General features: G+C 42.8%; 1 protein-coding gene across 1 annotated transcript in view; it reads right to left on the bottom strand.

Moving 5' to 3' along the window:
* The window catches only part of STEAP4 (STEAP4 metalloreductase), a 29,725-nt gene extending 11,097 nt beyond the window's left edge, over window positions 1–18,628 (bottom strand). The window contains exon 1 of the mRNA XM_038390452.2: window positions 18,045–18,628. Coding sequence (XP_038246380.1) covers window positions 18,045–18,300 — 256 coding nt within the window. The 5' untranslated portion in view covers window positions 18,301–18,628. The remainder of the gene's footprint in view (window positions 1–18,044) is intronic.
* Window positions 18,629–20,282: the final 1,654 nt, after the last annotated feature.

Here is a 20,282-nt window from a genome sequence, read left to right as displayed (position 1 = left end):
GTCCTATTATCCCCCCAAGCTTTTTGTCAAAATTCAGTAAAATTTCCAGCTCTTGCTGAATTGGCCCGATTTTTTTTCTAGACTAAGGTTTATGTAGGGGTGAAAGTAAGATAAATTACTTACCAGTACAGGGGCCTGGCTCCAGGTCCTCGGAAGGGGCGGGGCCTCAGGTGGAAGGGGTGGGGCTGAGGGTCAGCCTCCCCCAGCCAGCCCTTTCACACTGCCTGGCTTATGCTGCCTGGGGCTCCGGTGATGATTTAAAGGGCGTGGGGCTCTGGCCGCTGCCACGATAGCGGCAGCTGAGAGTCCCTGGCCCTTTTAAATCACCGGGCCCTGGGGCAGCTGCCCCTTTTGCTCCCCTCACCCCCTGTCGGTGGCCCTGCCGGTAGGGAGCCTACCCTCGATGGCTCTGGGGGAAGAGGGGGAGAAGGATCAGCGATGTTAAAGCACTGCCACGGCCCGGTATCAGTGGCCACTTCTCACCGGTATGCAGTACTGGCCCGTACCGGCCTACTTTATGATTTGTAATGGATCTTCTGTGATAAGTTCATAGGGTGGTTCATCTGGGTATCTCAAAACCTCAGAAACCTACAGACAATGCTGATTTTGTTCTGAGTTTTGGCTTTCCTGTGCACATTTGGTTCAAAATTAAAACTGAGAGTGCAACTCAATCGGTATGAATGTGTGAAAATCAAAACTAACAAGTGTCATGACCAAAAGACCTAGTGAGTTTCCCACAGCTTTAGCTGTAATCCCTACTACTAACTTTACTACATCAGCTGATGTATTTTAATACAACATCAATATCAAGGACTCTACATGAAGAACATCTATATCGTTTTGCGGCTCAGGGTTCAATCCCATGAAGTGTTTGAGAACAGCTTTAGGCATATGCTTTGCTTTAAGCATGACTTAATGGGACAATTCACATGATTAAAGTTGAGCACATAGTATCATAGAATTATAGGACTGGACGGGACCTCGAGAGGTCATCTAGTCCAGTCCCCTGCACTCACGGCAGGACTAAGTATCATCTATACCAGTATTTCCGAAACTTGTTCCGCTGCTTGTTCAGGGAAAGCTCCTGGAGGGACGGGATGGTTTGTTTACCTGCTGCGTCCACAGGTTTGGCCGATTGCGGCTCCCACTGTCTGCGGTTCACCGCTGCAGGCCAATAGGGCTGTGGGAAGCGGCGTGGGCTGAGGGATGTACCGATCACTGCTTCCCACAGCCCCCATTGGCCTGGAGTGGTGAACCGCAGCCAGTGGGAGCCGCGATCAGCTGAACCTGCGGACGTGGCAGGTAAACAAACCGGCCTGGCCCGCCAGGGGCTTTCTCTGAACAAGCGGCAGAACAAGTTTCGGAAACACTGATCTAGACCATTCCTGACAGGTGTTTATCTAACCTGCTCTTAAAAATCTCCAATGATGGAGATTCCACAACCTCCCTAGGCCATTTATTCCAGTGCTTAATGATCCTGACAGTTAGGAATTTTTTCCTAATATCCAACCTAAACCTCCCTTGCTGCAATTTAAGCCCATTGCCTCTTGTCCTATCCTCAGAGGTTAAGAAGAACAATTCTTCTCCCTCTTCCTTGAAGCAATCTTTTATGTACTTGAAAACTGTTATCATGTCCCCTCTCATTCTCCTCTTTTCCAGACTAAGCAAACCCAATTTTTTCAATCTTCCCTCATAGGACATGTTTTCTCGACCTTTAATCGTGTTTGCTGCTCTTCTCTGGACTTTCTCCAATTTGTTCACATCTTTCCTGAAATGTGGTGCTCAGAACTGGACACTGTACTTCAGTTGAGGTCTAATCAGCATGGAGTAAAGTGGAAGAATTACTTCTCGTGTCTTGCTCACAACACTACTGCTAATACATCCCAGAATGATGTTCGCTTTTTCCCCCAACAGTATTACACTGACTTACAGTTGACTTATATTTAGCTTGTGGTCCACTATGACTCCCAGATCCCTTTCTGCAGTACTCCTTCCTAGGCAGTCATTTCCCATTTTGTATGCATGCAACTGATTGTTCCTTGCTTAAGTGCTTTGCTGGATGAGGGACGGAATGCTCAGTATCTTCCAGGACCAAGCTCCGGGACTTTGGACTGGGTTCAATTCTCACCTCTGTCACAAACTTCCTATGTAACCATGGCTGAGTCACTTAATCTCTCTGTGCCTCAATTCCCAGGCTGTCATATGGGAATACTTCCTTTGTCTGTTTTGTCTATTAGACTGTAAGATTTTAAAGGCAGGGTCTGTCTCATGCTGCATGTGTGCACAGCACCTTGCACAATGTGATTCTGATCTTTGCTGGAGCTTGTAGATTCTGTTGTAATTAGCTAAAAAACTAAACAAAAAAAACTAAGTGCTGATGAACATGAAGTCTTACACCAGTGTTTAAGGGAATATTAATGCTGAATCTTTCAAAATAGCCATAATTAATATCCAGTTAATGACACAAGTTTCATCCTACCACTTATTCCAAAAATGTATAGAAAAAATTAATATGCACTTTAAATTTAGCCTTCTTTTGAACAACTCTGGAGTTGTGTGGTTTGGATATATGCATATTTTATTACTCTTTCAATTAAAATGAGTTGCAGCCTTATGAAATAGATCAGCAAAGTGGGAAGCGATGAAAAAAAATCACATGGAAACAGATTTAGTTACTTCCCCTCTAAATGTTATTCATTAAGATATATTACAAATCTATAAATATACAAATAAATAAATAAATAAATAAATAAAAGCTGGGCACTAAATTACAGATATTTTATGGGAGAATTCTGTTACATTGTGACCTAATGCTAAATAACTACTTTGTAGCATGAGCTATCATGCTGTTCTGGTTCTATAGTAGCGATACTCCGACCTCAGTGATTCAGGAGCCAAACTGGTGATCAGCATTACCTAAAAGAGCCACAGGAGTGTGAAGTCATTGTTTCATTTATTCTCACAACAAAATGACTGACCAAGTATTATTATTTTATCAACTACAATGATGAACAATATAGTATAAGCATCCTGATTGGTTAAAACTTAGACTGGCTAATAATTAAATCACACAATATTTTAATATCACGTGCTGCCAAGAGCCGCAGCAGACACATTAAAGAGCCACTTGCGGCTCATGAGTCTCATGAGTCTGAGTATCACTGTTCTACAGTCTGCATTTGATGCAAAATCATTGAATACATTTTAAAGTGATTCTCATGCTGTTAGCCAGGGCCTGATCCTCTGAGATGCTCAGTGTCTTCTGAAAGGTGGAAGCTTGTGTACTACCTACTATTTTAAAATAGTCAGCATTTCATGTCTGTTAATATTCATTTAGCAAGAAGAACACTAATATAATGAACTTGTCTCCCAATCACTGCTCTGGGAGTTGAGGAGGGAGTTCAAAACTTTGCAGGATTGTGCCCTATATTGGGATGCTTCACACTCTCTTATAACTATTTGTCGTATTTGTACAATGAATGTGAAGATGTAATTCACTTGTTCTAAAACACTTCTCTTATGTTTACATGGGCTGGTGCTTTTACAGGCGTTTGAGGAATCTAATCTTTTGTTTCCTGGAATCTAGACACATATATATTCCCCATTTCCAATTCAGTCATTCAATAACTTGTCCGCTCACCGCTTCTTTGAGAAACTTCAGAGGAAAATAATTTGTAAAACACCAAGGAAAGTAACTGAATGTGAAATATCCCTTGGTGTCTTTCCTTAAAATGTTTGGGAAGGGGAAAAAAAGAGAACGAAGTTAAAGTTTCAAAATAATTGTTCAGAAAATTTCAATTACTCTCCACATCCCCCCCAAAACCAAACAAACTAGAAAATGAAAAGTAAGTGTGTGTTTGTGGCATGGGGAAGGTGTTCAGTTTGTTTTTTTCATTTTCACCCTTTGTCTCCTGCACTTCCCTTTTTCAGTAGCCAAAGGGAATGAAGGGAGAGAGGAGTAAAAGAAAAGTGTGAAGAACCTCCCCAAAAATTGAAAATAAACTTTTGCCAAACAAAATATTTTAAATTTTTAAAAAATTCTTTCTAAACCTGCAGAATGCAAGTGACTTCAATTTTTTAATTTTTTTCACTAAAAATGGTTTTCCATTTTCAACCTGTTCTAAAACTGAATCAGTTTGATTTAAACAATATTAATCAGATTCACGTAAGACAGTGAACGAAACCTCTGATGTTATACAGTCCAATTCTCTACCAATATAGGATTGTTTCCAGCATTTGAGACAGATTTTCTAATGTAGTCTGCTTCTGATGCAAAGGGAGTGGAAATTTCCAAGTCCCTAGTGCAGAGAATCAGGGAGTTCCCTGACATCCACAGCAGCAAATGGAATCTTTATGCGTGTCTAATTCTCAGTGTTCCAAAGGAAAAGGCTTCCATCACTTTCTTTGGGAGACCAAGAACAGATGTTGTAAGAGGAAGTGATTGTGAGCCACTGCCTCTCGCTCATCCAGCAATAGCTAAAAGCAAGTGGACTGAGTCCTGTTACAGGAGAGGAAGGGGGAAAAATACAGCTGATTCCTCTTCAGGTTCTTATGGATCTTTAGCCTCTGTTTGTGAGCCTTTCTTGGAGAATTTGCCTTTTGTAATGAAACTCCAAACCATGGTCATTTTGCATGATTTTTGGATTTGGGTTTGTAAATTTTATTTAGAGAGCCACTATACTTCTGTTCAGCCAGTAGATGGCAACATAACCTAGCTTTGTTCTGTGATGTTAGTCTGGTGATATGATGTGATGACAGTACATAATGCTTGGGAGAAAACATACAAGAATTATTTTTAGTTTTTTATTTAGGTGTTCAGATACTATAGGATGAATGCCAAAGAAATGCTTATCAATACATGGCATCTGACTTTTCTACCATAAATTTTTTTTTCTTTTTTTTGGTAAAGATTGACTTCTTTGGAAAAGAATCCTTATATAAGTTCTTTAACGATTTGCTTATCTGCTTTTTGCTCTGCAGTGTTATTGTTGCTTGCTTCCTAATATAGAGTCCTAGCCAACTGAAGATCTGGTCTGTGCGTCCACGCCCTTTCCGAAAACCAGCTTGCTCTTTTCTGAGAACGTTATCAACTGCCTCTGATATATGCTGGGTCTATGATCTTACACAATACTTTGATTGGCACAGATAAAAGTGTGATACCATGCCAATTATTACAATCACAGAGTTCCTTTCTTTGGTATCTTCACTATAATCCCTTTGGTCCACTCATCTGGCACTTTTTCCCTTTCATAGACTGATGTAAATAGAGGGGCCAGGATAGATGCTGCTAATTTAGGATTTATCTTGAACAATTCTGCATTCAAGTTATCCTTGCCAGGAGTTTTCCCATTTTTTAAGGATTTGATGGCTTGAATGATCTCTTCCTTAGTTGGGGTGTCTGTGTTGATATCAAGATCTTCTTCTGCCTCCTGGATGTTTGCTTCCTCTTTAGGTGGCTCCCTGTTCAGCTATTCTTTGAAATGCTCTGTCCAGTGCATTTCTTGTTCTTTTTCGGTTGTTAGTAGGTGTCCTTGTTTGTTCCTGATGAGATTGTTTGTTGGTGTCTGCCACTTACCACTGATAAGCCGCGTCATTTTATAAATGGTTCCTTGTTCACCACAAGCAGCTTCATCCTCTGTTTGTGTTGCTAGATTATCAATATAATGCAGTTTGTCTGCTCTCACAAGGCGTTTGACCTCTCAGTGTGCCTTGCTATACTGCTCATGGTATTTGGCCTTTAGCTTCTGGGATTTTGTGTCTAAAACTTTTTTCTTCAGGGCTCGTCTGGTTTCTATGGCGTTCATGTGCTGAGTGTAATTCACTCCTTCCTTCTCTTCTGCCTGTACCCTAAACAGGCTTCACTGCTCTGTTTATAAATTGCTGTTACTTTGTCCCACTTCTTGTTGATCTCCTCATCTGCATTCCCCTCCTCTTCATCAAGGTCTGCAAGTGCTTGAAACCTGTTATTTAACTGCAGAACAGAGGCCTTCAGTATTTCAAGGGACTTTAGCTTGTTAATATCATAACATCTATGTCCCTTGTTTGGTGGACCCACACTTCTCAGTTTTAGCTTGATGGAGGCTGTCACAAAGTGGTGGTCGCTGCCAACATCCGCACCCCTTCTCACTTTCACATCTGTCAGTGAGTGTCACCATTTGCCATTGATCATGATATGGTCAATCTGGTTCTTATCTCTGGCATTTGGAGAACACCATGTCAGATTGTGAATTTCACAATGTTCAAATAGGGTTCCACCGATTACTAGGTCATTCATATTACAGAAATCAACAAGCCTTTCTCTGTTTTCATTCACAGTGCCACACCCATGTCTTCCCATTGCTCTGTCGTTGTTTGTGTTGTCCTTACCGACCTTGGCATTCAGGTCTCCCATGGTGATAGTTAGGTCATGGCGTGGTACTTTCTCTAACTCTGCCTGTAGTGTAAGGTAGAATTCGTCCTTTAAGTCTTCATCACTGTCATTTGTTGGAGCATAACACTGAATCAGGGTGATATTATTATGTTTCCCTTTCAGTCTGGCTCTCATAATTCTGCTGCTGATGGATTTCCTTCCATTCAAGCAGGGAATGCTCCACTTCCTTCTTCAAAAGGATGGCAACACCCTCATGGTGTTGTCCATCATCCTGTCCAGAAAACAGCAAAGTTTCTCCCGAGGCTGTTGTTAATCTTCCTGATCCCATCCATCTGCTTTCACTGACACTCAGGATATGTAAGCTGTAGCATCTCATCTCTGCTCTGACCTGAGCTAGCTTCCTTGCTTCATACATTGTCCGTATGTTCCAAAAACTAAGTTTGGTTTTTGTCTTGGTGTTGAGCACTTCAGTCTTCATGCCAGTGGCTTCCTTTCGGCTTTCACCACTGGCAATCATACGGGTCATTGACTCCTGAAAGCCATCACACACAGTAATGGTTAATTTCTCTGTTGCTGTTTCTGTAACATATTTTGTTTTTTACAGGACAGGGTTGTTAGCCCTGTGCCTGACCCCCAACCTGGAGGACAAGGGTGTCTGTTTTGTCTGGGCCCTCCCCCACAGACCAATCCAGCATGGTTGAACCTACCAGGAGCAAAAAGCCCCCACCAACACAGACTTTGGGGATCGTTAGAGCACGCAAGCTGTCCTGCCACGACAAGGCACGGACACCAGAGGACAGATGCTCCTGCTGACGTAACTGCCCCACTATGCTGACTTAACACCACCTCTGTGGGCGGCGTAGACTCAGGGTCAATGTAGTTAGGACAACACAGTGTCACTGTGAGCGCTGCATTACTTATGTTGACTATTACTGGTCTCCAGTAGCTGTCCCACAATGCCCCATACTGATCGCTCTGGTCACCATTGTGAACTCCTCTGCCCAGGAGTCAGCTGCCCTTCCCCTTTAAAGCCCCATGAATGTTTGAAATTCCTTTTCCTGGTTGCCTGGTGAGGTGAGCACACCTAGCAGCTCTCCACTGTTGAGTGTAACTGCCTAGCTGACCATGCCGGTGACATGCTGCAGATACACTTCTACCTAAAGTACACAAGAGGTTTTGGATCTCCTGGGCCTGTGGGGAGAAGAGGCTGTGCAGGCACAGCTCTGATCCAGCCGTAGAAATGTGGACCTCTATGAGCAGATTGCTCGGGGGATGCGGGAGAAGGGCTACAACAGGAACATGCAACAGTTGCCATGTGAAAGCCAAGGAGCTCTGGCAGGCATACCAGAAGGCAAGGGAGGTCAACAATCAATCTAGTATGGAGTTGGAGACCTGCTGCTTTTAAAAAAGCTGCATGCCAGCCATCCTTGGTAGAGACCCCCATCCCCAAGAGCATCATGGATACTTTGGAGGAGCCCAAGTCACAGACCCCAACCATGAACAGTGAGGGGGAGGAGGTGGACAAGGAAGGAGGAGTGTGGGGGACGAGTGACCAGTGGATCCAGCTGCACCCTACATCATTTTGTAGTGTAGACATGGCCTGAGGTTTGTCAGGATAAATTTACAGAAAGTCATAGAGGAGACATGATAAAAATGTCATATCAAACCTGCTTTCTAGATTCACCTTTGTGAACCAAATCTACCCCTCCAAATTGAAAAAGAGTTGTTTATAGTTACCTAACAGCATGGGGAAAAACTCATGAGACCTTGGAACTAAGTACTCTCACTGACCGGCCAGTAATTTAGTCCATTGTGTTGCTCCTGTGTTGACCCTCAGCTGCTGATCTCTATTAGCTTCACATGGAGTCCAATGTTTAACTCGTGCTCTCAGTCAGATTGGTTCATCAACTGTCCCCCCATTCACATCGACCTACATAAATTTCACCCCCCAACATATGTGAGGACTGTGCCCTTCCTTGCAAATCAACACCTTCACTCTGCCTCTCCTGAATGGTTCTAGCGGTTATTTCATCCAGCGTAGCTCTGTAAGAGAACAGTCTGCAGGTCCCGGGAGAGCAGGGGCTCTGATTATGCCTGACCTCTGTGTGGAGGGTACTTCCTGGCACATCTGTGTAGTGGCTGGGCACAATCGGACTCCATCTTTTCTGCATAAACAAGTACACATTTTTGTTGAGGAATTCACCTGTCTTGGTTGGCAGTCTTTCCCCCCTCCATGCCCTACAGAGTCAGACAAAATGCCCTTGCCCTAGAAGTAAATCCTGCCTCATCACTTCCTGGACAGATTCCTGCATATGCTCACAAGCAGAAGAAATCTCTGACTGCTCCTTGTAATGAGATGCTTGGTTTGTGATGGAATGTCTGAGGCCTGAATAATTTTATCAAAGGGAAAAAGATAGCTATGGATATGCAAGTTAGACTAACTGTCTGACCAAATGCACTTAAACTAAATTCTCTGCCAGCAACTTGATAAAGAGACTGAGTAATTTTATATGACATGTATATTGAATAGTACCGTTATTTTGAATGTATTTTTCTTTAAGTATTTTGCCGTGTGTGTTTTAATCAACTACCTTCATGCGTTTTGGAGAACAACGGAATAATGTGGTTTAAAAAGCAACTTAAAATATATATGCGATACCCACAGCTAGTTTCATTTATGTAAAAAAGAATTATTTTACTATTTTGAAATATATATGGCTTTGTCACAAATAAAAATACAATATGCTCAGTTTTTTATTAGTGCACAATTGTAAAAACAGTTCCTGCCCTCCTCATTTATACATTATATAATCTGCCTTCTAATTCATGTACAACTGGGAGACTTATATGTGACTAAACTGGATTATTATGCTATGAATTACACTGTTTCTCATATAAAACCCACACAGAAGAGAACAAAACAATGTGAGGGATCAAAGGCTTAAAAACATATTACAACCAATTATTGGCCAATTTACTTTTAAGTAAATGAGGTCCTTTCCCGGGCAGTTACTCTCAGAAAAAGGTCCAGAGCTCTGAGTTTGACAAAGCTGATCAAACGAATTGTTGGAGATGATAAATCCTACTACAGACAACACACAGGTATTCTGTTTCCCACATCTGCTTTTTATTAGGAGAACACTAAAGCTGTCTGAAGGATCTTCAAATATATGAAGTATAGACCTTAATAGGTGTGCTTAATGTTGTCTAAATCATAACACAGTACTGAGAAAGCTGCAAATCTCACGGCCTCAGACTGTTCCCATAAATACATAAGACCCAGCTAAAAGTCAAGTTATTTCCTCTGCCCTTTCAGAGTTATCAAACTGTTCAGAGTTTTAAAAGTATCAAGCACTAATTTAATTCAGTGAGCTGCACACAGAATAGAAAATGATTCCGCCAGACGTCTGAGGCCTAGTTAAAGCACAGGACCGAGAGTTGGGAGATCTATTACAACTAGACCAATGACTTGCTCTGGGATCTTGGCTAAGTCACCTAAACCCACATTTTCAAATCCCCTGTGCACCAGATAACAATTCCTCTGGGAGTTCCTGCTTACTCCCTCAATGTGGGGCTAACCTAACCAATAGGGCAACCTGTGCTTAATATTCAGTAATATTATAATTATGGGTATCCTAAAAGCGCCTAAGGTGTACATATAGCTCTATATATGTATATAATATTCTCTACTTGTCAAAAGACAAGGAGGTTAGTGAGAGCAAGTGAGCAAACGTGTTTGAATTATGTTCCTCTTATATTATTTTGGTCTCTACAAAGATTTAGAACTATGAGGTAGTAGAATATTTGGAAAGTCCATCAGTAGGTCACTGCTAGACATATCCATGAACTAGCTAGCTGGCTGTGCTCTTGCATCCAGATAACTACTCACACAGCTCGTTCAAAACCAGTCACTTTGAACAATACACGGAAAACAACCCATTCAGCTATGGAAACATACTATGGGGTTGATTCTCTTTGCACCTACACGAGGATAACTGTTGACTTCAGTGGAGTTACTCTTGCTTCTGTGCCGGTGCAATTGAGAGGAAAATCAGGCCCATTCCACTTTGCTATCTACCGCTTCTGGAATGCAGATGAATAGACTAAATTAAACTGCAGGCTACCTACTGTTGTGGCAAGGCTTCAGTAGGGTTTCTTGGCTCTCCATTACAAAATATAAAGTTGCAGGGTGAGAGAAAGAGGGAGAACAAGTTGGAATTATTAAAAGAGAAATAGCTCAAGCAAGAATTTTGCCTGCCAAAACAAACAGAATACGTGATCAGGATCAAAGACACATTGGATATGGTCCAGAACTGATTTTACAGTACATTCATTTTATCTGCATTCTTGCTTGCACAATCCTGTGGACTGCCATATTTTGATAAAATACTATTTTTAAGAAAAATAATCCTTTCTTTCCCTCTTGCTTATTTTCTATGTCCTTGACCAAATCTTGAAGAACTCATCCACTTTCTCTCTCATTAGAGCCTGCATCACAGTCATGTTGCACCCACAAAACATGTGCTTAGATTCAGGGTACTTTGGATTCAAGGTAAATTGAGGGGCAAAGACCCAGTTCTGCTGTAACTTTTGTAAGAAGTGATCACTACATTGAAAATATTACCAAGACTGTTCTGAAACTGATCATTCCTCTTTCCAGAGTCTTAAGGAAGGACTGGTTCTAGCACTTACATGTAAACCTGGCCAGATTAATAACAAAGTAAACTTGAAATGTTGTCACCCAATATAATATTTGAACTGAGGTCTGAGGCACCATCTAGCCATCTCCTCCTAACCAAGACAACTGAGATCCTCTGGGCTGTCCCTGTTTTCCATTCATTTTAAGGTTCTGTCCTGAATGGACTAAGAGCTGCACCTTCTCAATTCAGCATTCCCTCCTATGATCTCCCCTTCCCTGTTTATGTCCAGCAGAGACCTTCTGTAGTTTTCAAAGCTTGATATGAAGCCTCCCTATGCAGCTCTGTTCAGCTTTGCCCATTTTGGCCTCCCTTTATCACCTTTTCTTTTCTGGATTTCCTTTTCTGCTATTTGTCAGATTGGCTCATTTTTCTCTTTTTCTTACCCCGCCCGAGCTTCTGGCTTACATTCTTTCTAACTTATAGTTGCAACTTGTGTACAGTGTCCCAGATGCCTTGTGATGGGTGGCACCCCTGAGTAAGTACAAGTTATACTTGTGATACTTGCAAACAGAAGAGTTGGGAAATAACTGCCAATGAAGAAAAGCCCCAAGCAGTGGCTAGCAGTCAGCCTTGCAAGTAGTTGCTGAAAAGCTTGCGTGAACAAATGCTGCTATACTTATGAAATCAAAAAGTGATGAGATGTTTTATATATCCCTGGCCTTGCAGCAATTTTGTGTGTCCACATAGTAACATCATTCTTGACAATCCATTTTGGTATGTACACACCCGTCTTACCTAACAACTGTGATTGTATCAGTGCATTTTGGGACACCTTGTAAACCATGTTTTCCAGGTAGTATTGCTGAAAGCAGGGATTTTGAATCATTTGCAAATTTGAGGCACTTCACAAAGTGACAAAGTGAGGGAGACAGTTTGATCCAGCTGCAATACTTCTGGCTTATTATCCCTGCTGGGGAGAATCATTAGAGAATGCACTGGTCCAACAGACCTGACTAAAGATCTGTCAACAGATGTTTCAATCAGATCACACTATAAGAGTCATTTCTTGTAAAGTTCCCCAGACAGCGCAGACTGTAACTTTTTGGTATTTCTTAATGTAATGCATATTTACAACACCTTTTAACCTAACGTAGGCAATGCCCATAAAGGAATTATGTAATAATTCTTGATTGTGTAATATGAACATAAATTTAATGATAATTTTAAGGAATGTGGAAGAGGGAGACTTTTCCCTTGTGTAACTACTCAATATTTTGTTACAGAAATGAAATGTTTAACAAACTAACCTGTAAAGATTTCTGCTACTAGTGTGATAGTATGACTGTACTCCCTGGATGTGTCTGAAGAGCTCATAGTGTCAACGCAAAGGTGGCTAGTGTAAGCCATTTTACCTTCTCTGAGTTCCTGGGTGTCAGGCCACAGCTAGTCTGTTTACCTGCTAGCTTAATCCCCAGGCAATTTAAGAGCACAGTCACCTGAGCACAACTGGCTGGGGGGGATCAGCAGATATGTTCTTAAAACCAGCAGCAGGGCACTGGTTGCTCAAAGCATTTGCCTGTGGATGTGTTAATTTCTGCTCCTGCCTTTTCCCAGCCCTGCTCCTGTGTTCCCTGATTCCAGGTAACCCAGTTCTGACCTTTGCCTTGGATTTCTGGCTCTGACTCTACCTTGACCCTTGGCTTTAGCATCTGGTTTCTGACTCTGGTGCTGACCCTTGCTTCTGTTTCCCTGCTCTGGATGTTTGCTCCAATCATTAAATGAGCCCGGCTCTGACAACTAGGCAGGACTGCCCATGTCCAGGTTTCTAACACTGTGTACTGGTCTGGTCATCTGAAGACTGCTCTAAATTATGGCAGTTGCCAATGGCTCTGAGAGGTCAGTGCTGCAGGGAAATCTTGGTCACACTCATTTCCCAACCCTTTATATTTCTATGCAGGCTCAATGCCCTTTGGCTTCTCCTTCAGTTACTGACCGTGCTGGTTTTCAGACTACTTTGCACTGGAGGCACAAACACAAAATGGAGTGAATAACCTGGGCCTCTTAATCTGTATGTCTGAAATTGCAGAACTCCTGAATTACTTTGCAATTTAGAAAGTGGCAGGGTTAAATCAATTCTTATTTGAAATTCTTGATATTTCCCCTGAATATATTTTCTAAAACAGAACAGCAACACTTGCAAATATTTTGCATGTATAGAAAAACTATTTAAAATGTGCAATTTCCAAAAATAGCATAATATACTCAAGAAGAAGAGAATAATAATAAATACTTTTGGACCCCTCACAGCCCAAACCATGCCACTTATATAAATATGGCAGCAATTATAATACACTAGATCCAATGAGATCACCTGTTAAAAACTGATTGATAAATGGTGTAAATAGTTCCCTATGTATTTTATTACAATCTATCTTCTTCTGTCCATTAGTGATGTCAACACTATGAACAAGTTCCTTAGAGGTCTGGCTGTACGACACTACACATTGGAGAGGTTGTCTGCTGGACATGCTGGACAGCAAAACAGTTGCTGGCATCACTGGAATTAGGATATTCTGAAGGTGGTGTCCCACAATATAGGAACAAGAAGAGCTGACGACATGGCTATTCATATCTGGTTGGTAATCAAGCAGTAACATAATGTTAACAACATGTTTATGACAACAACTCAGTTCTTTACTTCCTCCTGCCTCTCCTTGTTAAAACAGCAGCAGAGGGTGACCCAGTTCTGTGTCCAGGTGGACAGTCCCAAAGCAATGTGGCACACTGTTTTCTACCTCCAGGCAGCTGGACTAAGCTCAGTTCTGCTCTGATTTACACCCAATGGATCTCAATTGACTTCAGGGAAGATAAACAGTTTGGGCAGAATTTGCGTCAATGAGTTGGAATTGCTCTCAGACCTTGACTGCTCAGATGTTTAGGGGACAATTCTTCTAAAATACACACAGCAAATCTAAATTCTGATATTCTCTTTTCCCATTAACATTAATGGAAGGTCTGTTCCAGCAGGGACACCGGAATATCAGTCAGTACTTCCATCACTTAAAGCTGAAAAGAGAATTTTGCTCTTAAATACCATTGTTAGATACTGTAGTCAGGTCTCTGACACAACAGTGTAAAGCACTACCATTCAAGCTGTTTTATTAAGAGAAATGCCCCAGTCAATGGTCATGTTGATTAATAAAATGCAGATTGAGAAGAGTGTTTAGAAAAACAATAATCTCTTAAATATGCCATTGTTTAATTTAAAATAAAATTATTCTGATCTAAATTGCCTATCAAAATAACAACCAATTACTTCCTGCAGCAGGCTTGTGGGTTTTTTTCTTCTTAATCTGTTGTGAATCAGAAGGACTAGAGGTATCAAAAAGAAATCTTTTTGTTCTTACTCCTTTCCTGACCAAATAAGGTCAGTCACAAAGGTGTCTGTGCACATAAATCAAGGCTTTCCAGCCACCCTGTCATTCTCTAATATAATTCATTGTTTCTTCATTACAACTGTACTCATAGCCCCTAAAGCCCCCTGTTAGTGTGGTATAAACTAACTTCAACCTTCTAAGACCAAAAGCATCACCTCTCCCACAATCTCTCACATTTCAGGTAGAAAGAAATAAGTGGAATTAAACCAGGGATGAGCCTTACTCAGAGACCACGAGTTACTTAAATTAGATAATAGAAACTACGGTGGCTTCCCTCTGAAGACTGCTGCCGCCCAATAATGGTGCTAAGGCAATAGAGATTTATAGAAACACCACGTTTCCTTTTTCCATGCACTTTAGAACATGATACATAAGACATAATGCTGATTTGGGTTTGTTCTGCTCTTAGCATTTTGGTGGCAGCTCTAAGCCCTGCAGGAGTTCTGGAGGTACAGTACTCTGAAAGTTAGGTCTCCTCTCCATGATAACATGATGAATGACTAGCCAACCTCATGGAGTGGTATCAGGTGCAATATTCTTATTATTCCAATTCACTCTCATTTGCAATGCAAAGTAAAAAACAGTAATGTTTGAATGGGAGTTTTATGTGTAAAATGACTGAAGGTTCAGAAACTTTATTATGGCTGGTGTGGATAAATGCTAGTGAGTCTCCCATGCAGGAATTGATCTTAAGCTGTTCCTTACATGCCCTCTACCACAAAACAGATTTTCAAGCCTAGCTACAACTAGGATGTGTGTGTGTGTGTGTGATTTTAAATCCAGTGTTATAGTTAATTTTGAGATGGATTTTGTTGCATAAAGACCCCTGGCCTCACTTGAGAGCAGGATTTTCCTGTGTGTTTAGTGAATACAGCTTGAAATTTTTTGGCTGAAACTTTTCCTGTTGAAAAATGAGGTTTCATTGAAAACAAAGTGTTTCTGTAGGAAAATATCACTTTTGATTATTTTTTTTCTTCTATTTTTGCTGGGGAAATTTTGAAATGACATTTCAAATTGAAATTTTGTTTTAGTTTTGAAAGATGAAAAGAATTTGAAAGTTTTGCCCCCCATCTCCATTGCCCCTCCTTTTTAGTGACTGAGTACAATAATACAAATAATGTCAAAGGCTGCCCTTTGTAGCGGGATGGTCACCCTGCTTCAACCTTGAAGGGGTTAAAAGCAGCCCTGGAGAGGGCTGCGGCTGGGAAAAGCTGAGTGAATAGTTGACCACAGCTGTGGCCAGCTCAGTCAGGGCCCAGCTGGCCCTTATAAGAAGGCTGGGGGCTAGGAGCTGAAGGAGTCTTATTGTAACTCTGAAGTAGGAAGGATGAGCTGCCTTGGAGCAAGGTACCTAGTGCAGTGTTTCTTTAGCTCTGGAGAGAGAAGAAGCTGGCTGCCTGGGAGAGAAGGGTACCTGAGACAGAGCAGTACTGGGGAATAGGGCTGGGGAGCTCCAGCCTGGTAAACCCCCAGGCTGCAGGCCTTGTTAAAGGCCCAGAAAGGTACTGGGGCTGCAGAGGGGCAGCCTGGGGATAGGCAAAGGTAGCAGGTCCTAACCCCTTGCCAATGATGAGTGGCCATTACACTGAAGTCTGCCCCAGTGAGCAGGGTTAGATGATGACTGGCAGTAGCCACTGAGGCAAGGTGGGTTTAGAGGGTTGGGGGTTCCCCAGGGTGGGGAGACCCAGGGTGTGAGGGTACTGCTGGGGCAGCACTCCAGGATAAAGGGCACTGGGGTCTGTGATGGACATGGGGGCCAGTGGCAAACGAGACTCTGGGCTGGAAGAGCTAATTCCCAAGATGACCAGCAAGAGGTGCTACACCCTCCCATATGTCTTCATTTTCCCCCTTTTCCTTCTCTCCTCCCCCCCAACCTAACTTTTCAGAGCTTCTCCAACTTGATAACTTTTGCAAAGTTTGAATTTCACTTTTCTGTTTGACCCTTGGTAACTTTTCCAAAGTTGGAGAAGTTCTGAAAAGTTGGAGTGGAAAAGGAGTGTGGGTGGGAGTAGGGTAAGTTCCTGGATATTGTTTGTTTTTATTGCATTCAGTGACAAAGAATAAAGGCAGACAAAGTGTTTATGAGGAGTGATGCCCTAAAACAGGAAAGCTCATTTTTCAAAAATAAAAATGAGATAAATCATATCGTCCAGAAAATCTCTTGACAATCAAATGAAAAAATTCACATTCTACCATTTGTTAGTATGTTTTGGAGCTGCTCTCGCCTTCCGTTCTGTCCTAAGACAATCTCAAAATTAACTAAGAAAAGGGATTTGGATAAAGAGTAGGCTGAGAATGTACAGATCTAAGATATCATCCTTAATGTACTTTGTAATTCTCCTGTGTATCACTAAGTGAGCTACTTTAGCCAACTACGTGCCTTCAGTCTTCTAAGAAGGGAAGTAACTGGAACATTCTGTCTGGCCCACTGCTATACAAACATGTTAAGTACTTTTCACTCTGGAAGAAAAAAGTACTAGTAAACTTGATTTCACACAGACTATTGAAATATTTTGGTGCAGGAAGAGTACTTTTTTTTTAGTTGTTATAATTTCATGCAATTCTGAATCATTACTACCAACAAATCTAGGAACTTTGGAAAACTGATATCTCAAAAAAATAAATGAATGTGTTTTTTATAAAAACAAGAATCTGAAAAACATCTGCTGTACTTTGAGTGATATTTTATATGATTGCAGGTTTACAGGGAATATGAAATTTTTCATATATCAAAGATAAGAATATTTCTGAGAGCCTCAAGTGGTCTCTGAATTAACAGTCTGGTACAAGTCATTGTTAAGGGAAAATCCTTTTCCTTCTGCAACAATGGAGACATTTGCTTATCAACCTATAAAATATACGTTTTAAACACTAATACAGTATTGGAACACTGATTTCTGAGCATAGAAACAATGATGTCCATATCTGAATCTGCAGAAGGAAAAAGAAATTTGCAGTATTTAGCTCTTCTTTCAACAACTGATGAGTTATAACTACAGGATCAGGAAAATCAAATAGCATGGGACTGTCTTTGCTTTGATTGCTAAAAACCAAAATTTCTGGTTAAGTTAAGCAGAATTTCTTCCTTTCAGTCTAGTCAGTAATTATTTTTTTAACAAAAGCAGTATTTCTGGGTGCTTTGCTTACTTCCTTTAAATATGATGAATACCTTTACAAGGCTGAATAAACTTGGGATCAGATTTTGTGTCTTTAAAAAAAAAAACTATGCACTCTGTAACAGACTGAACTGAATTCTTACCCCCCTCCCCATTAATTTTTATCTCCCAAAACAAGTCCCAACAAATCTCTGGTGCTGCCCCTTTCCATCACCTGTTGGCGGGGCACCTTTTGTGAAAGGTGATTAACAGAGGAGGAAGAAAGGAAGCAAGCCGTCTCTAGGTATGTCACGGGGGAAAGTCAGGGCAAGCTCTGAGGGGACACTGTAGAAGTTTGAGTTCGTGGCCAGCTGAATAGGGCAGGCTGGGCAAAAATATAAGTTGCCTCGGCTCAGAGAGAGAGGGCAGGGAGCAATCTGGCGAGCAGTCCCCCCTCCGCTGGAGCTGCAGGAGGCGAGGGACAGCTGAGACACTTGCTTACCTCCCCCGCGCGCGGCTCTCGGTGAGGGACGATGCCTGCGGCAGGCAAACCCGCGCCTCCCCAGCCGGGATCGGGTCGCAGCTTGGAGCGGAGTGGAAGCGCTCTGGGACTGGCGAGCGTCCCAGGCACTTATCAATCGGCGGCGATGGGGGGAGGGGAGGAAGGGATTTTGCAAGTGTGTCCCCGGTGCAGTGAGCATTTCCCGGCAGCACCCCCGGGAAAGCCCCGCGGCCGTGCAGGGCGATGCATGGGCCATGCTGGCACCGCCACACGCCTGGCGCCCGGCCGGGTCTGGCTGACCTGCGGGGTGCGGCTGCTGCACGAGCCGGGCCTGGCTGCGGCAGGGGCCCCCTAGGCCTTCCGGCCCCTGCGGCGGGGCCCTAGGCACGGGGCTGGCTCTGGGCTCAGGCCGGGAGGGGCAGCGTGTTGCTCTGGCTGATCGCGGCTGCCCGCCAGCGTTGGGGCAGGAGAGCGGCCCTGAAACTGGCCTAACTGGTGCCCGGGCTCGGCCTGGGTCCTGAACAGGGGCAAGTGACTTGGCGGCTTCAAAAGGGCCTGAGCCCTGCCCCTCCCCCCCCCAGCGCCAGGCCCAGCCCCGGTGGGAACCTGAGCCTTTAAAAATAGGGGTGGGCCCCCTGAGATGGGGCCTTGCACCCTCCCCAAACTCAGCGGAGCTACCCTCAGTTCGAGCCCTTCAGTGGCAGGATCTGCAGGTGTCTGTGGCCCACCCTGGCTGGAAGGCAGCAGCAGTCACCTGTCAAGCCCCTTGCTGGGAAGCCTCACCATGGAGCCAGGAGAGTGTGGGAAGATAACCGCTAGTCGACTGGCTTTGAGCAACAGCTTGTTTTCTGGGGGGGCTTTAGCCCATAATTCCCCCATGTAGGGGCCAAGCCTTCCAAATCTTCTCTGTAGCTGCCTTGCCAGAAAGCACAGGGGCATTCTATCAGAATAGAGGCTTTGGTTTGTGAACACATACCAGCGATTTCGATATTGTTGGAATTTCCCAGTTACTACTATGTGCAAGCTCCAGAAAGTTGGCTGGCTTTGGTCTGTTTCTTGCCCAATGATTTATTTGTAAAACTCCTAGATGGGAACTGTTTGGAGTGGCTGTGTTACGCAAATGTCCTGAAGCTGCAGATCCAAGGAAACAACATTTTGTAATGTGTCGAACAAATGATAATGCAGGCCAAGACTAATATACAGAGAGTGTGGGGAGCTATCAAATGTTAAAAGCCAGGGAACAGCTCATTCTTTTGGAGAGAGGGGGTGACTTTTCCAGCTACCTTCCTCTAAATAAATCACTGGTCTTGCCCAACCTGGTCACTGACCCAGAACATAAAAGGTGTTACTGTTCTCTTTGGAGAAAGTACAGCATTTAAGAAGTAAGGGGGAGAGAAGAGGGACACTTTTTTTTTTTTTTTGTCAAAATCAAACTGACACAGTAAGGGAATGGACACCAATGATGTCTGAGTACTTTCCTGTTTGCTATAATAAGTACTTTGAAGCAGCATGCTATGCCAAACTCGCTCCCTTGGGATTCATGCCAATCACAAGACAACGAATTAGAGAGCTGGGAAGGGGAACAGGACACAGTCTAAACATTGCAGACTGTGGGCAAAGGAACTAGAGAGCCAAGGTGGGTGAGGTAATACCTTTTACTGGACCAACTTTACCAACAGAAGTTGTTCCAGTAAAAGATATTACTTCATCCACCTTGTCTATCTAATATCCTGGGACCAACAGGACTACAACAACAACACTGATAAACTGCCATTGCTGATGGCTAAATCTTCCAACAGCCATTGACAGTGTCTGTCTGAGGCTGTGGTTCTTGGTGGGAATGGGTGGGTTGTTCTTGAATGACTCTGATAATTCCTGGAAAGGAGGAGTGTTCATAGGCATTTGTTCATCTGTACTTATAGAGTGCCATAGTATTCTCTTACTCTTAAACATACATAAAGGCTAGTGGAGGAGATCATATGAAACTGATCTGCGATAATATCAGTATGTGGATGGCAACATGCAGCACTACATGCAGCACTTTCAATTCTATTATTGCCTGTTTCTTGGCTATTAGGCTGTTTCTTTGCCAGCCAACTTTTTTTTTCATTGGCATTAAAGACAATTGGTTAAAACTCAATGCAGCAAAGACTAACTAGTGGCCATTGGGGCATTATATAGTCTTTGCTGTGTTGTGAGATGCTGCAGTGTGAGATACTGATTGGTGGTGGTTGCCCC

This window comes from Dermochelys coriacea, chromosome 2 (genome assembly GCF_009764565.3).
Source record: "Dermochelys coriacea isolate rDerCor1 chromosome 2, rDerCor1.pri.v4, whole genome shotgun sequence".
Lineage (NCBI taxonomy): Eukaryota > Metazoa > Chordata > Testudines > Dermochelyidae > Dermochelys > Dermochelys coriacea.
The sequence above is the reverse complement of the archived record's forward strand: the minus strand, read 5'-3'. Positions and strand labels throughout refer to the sequence as shown.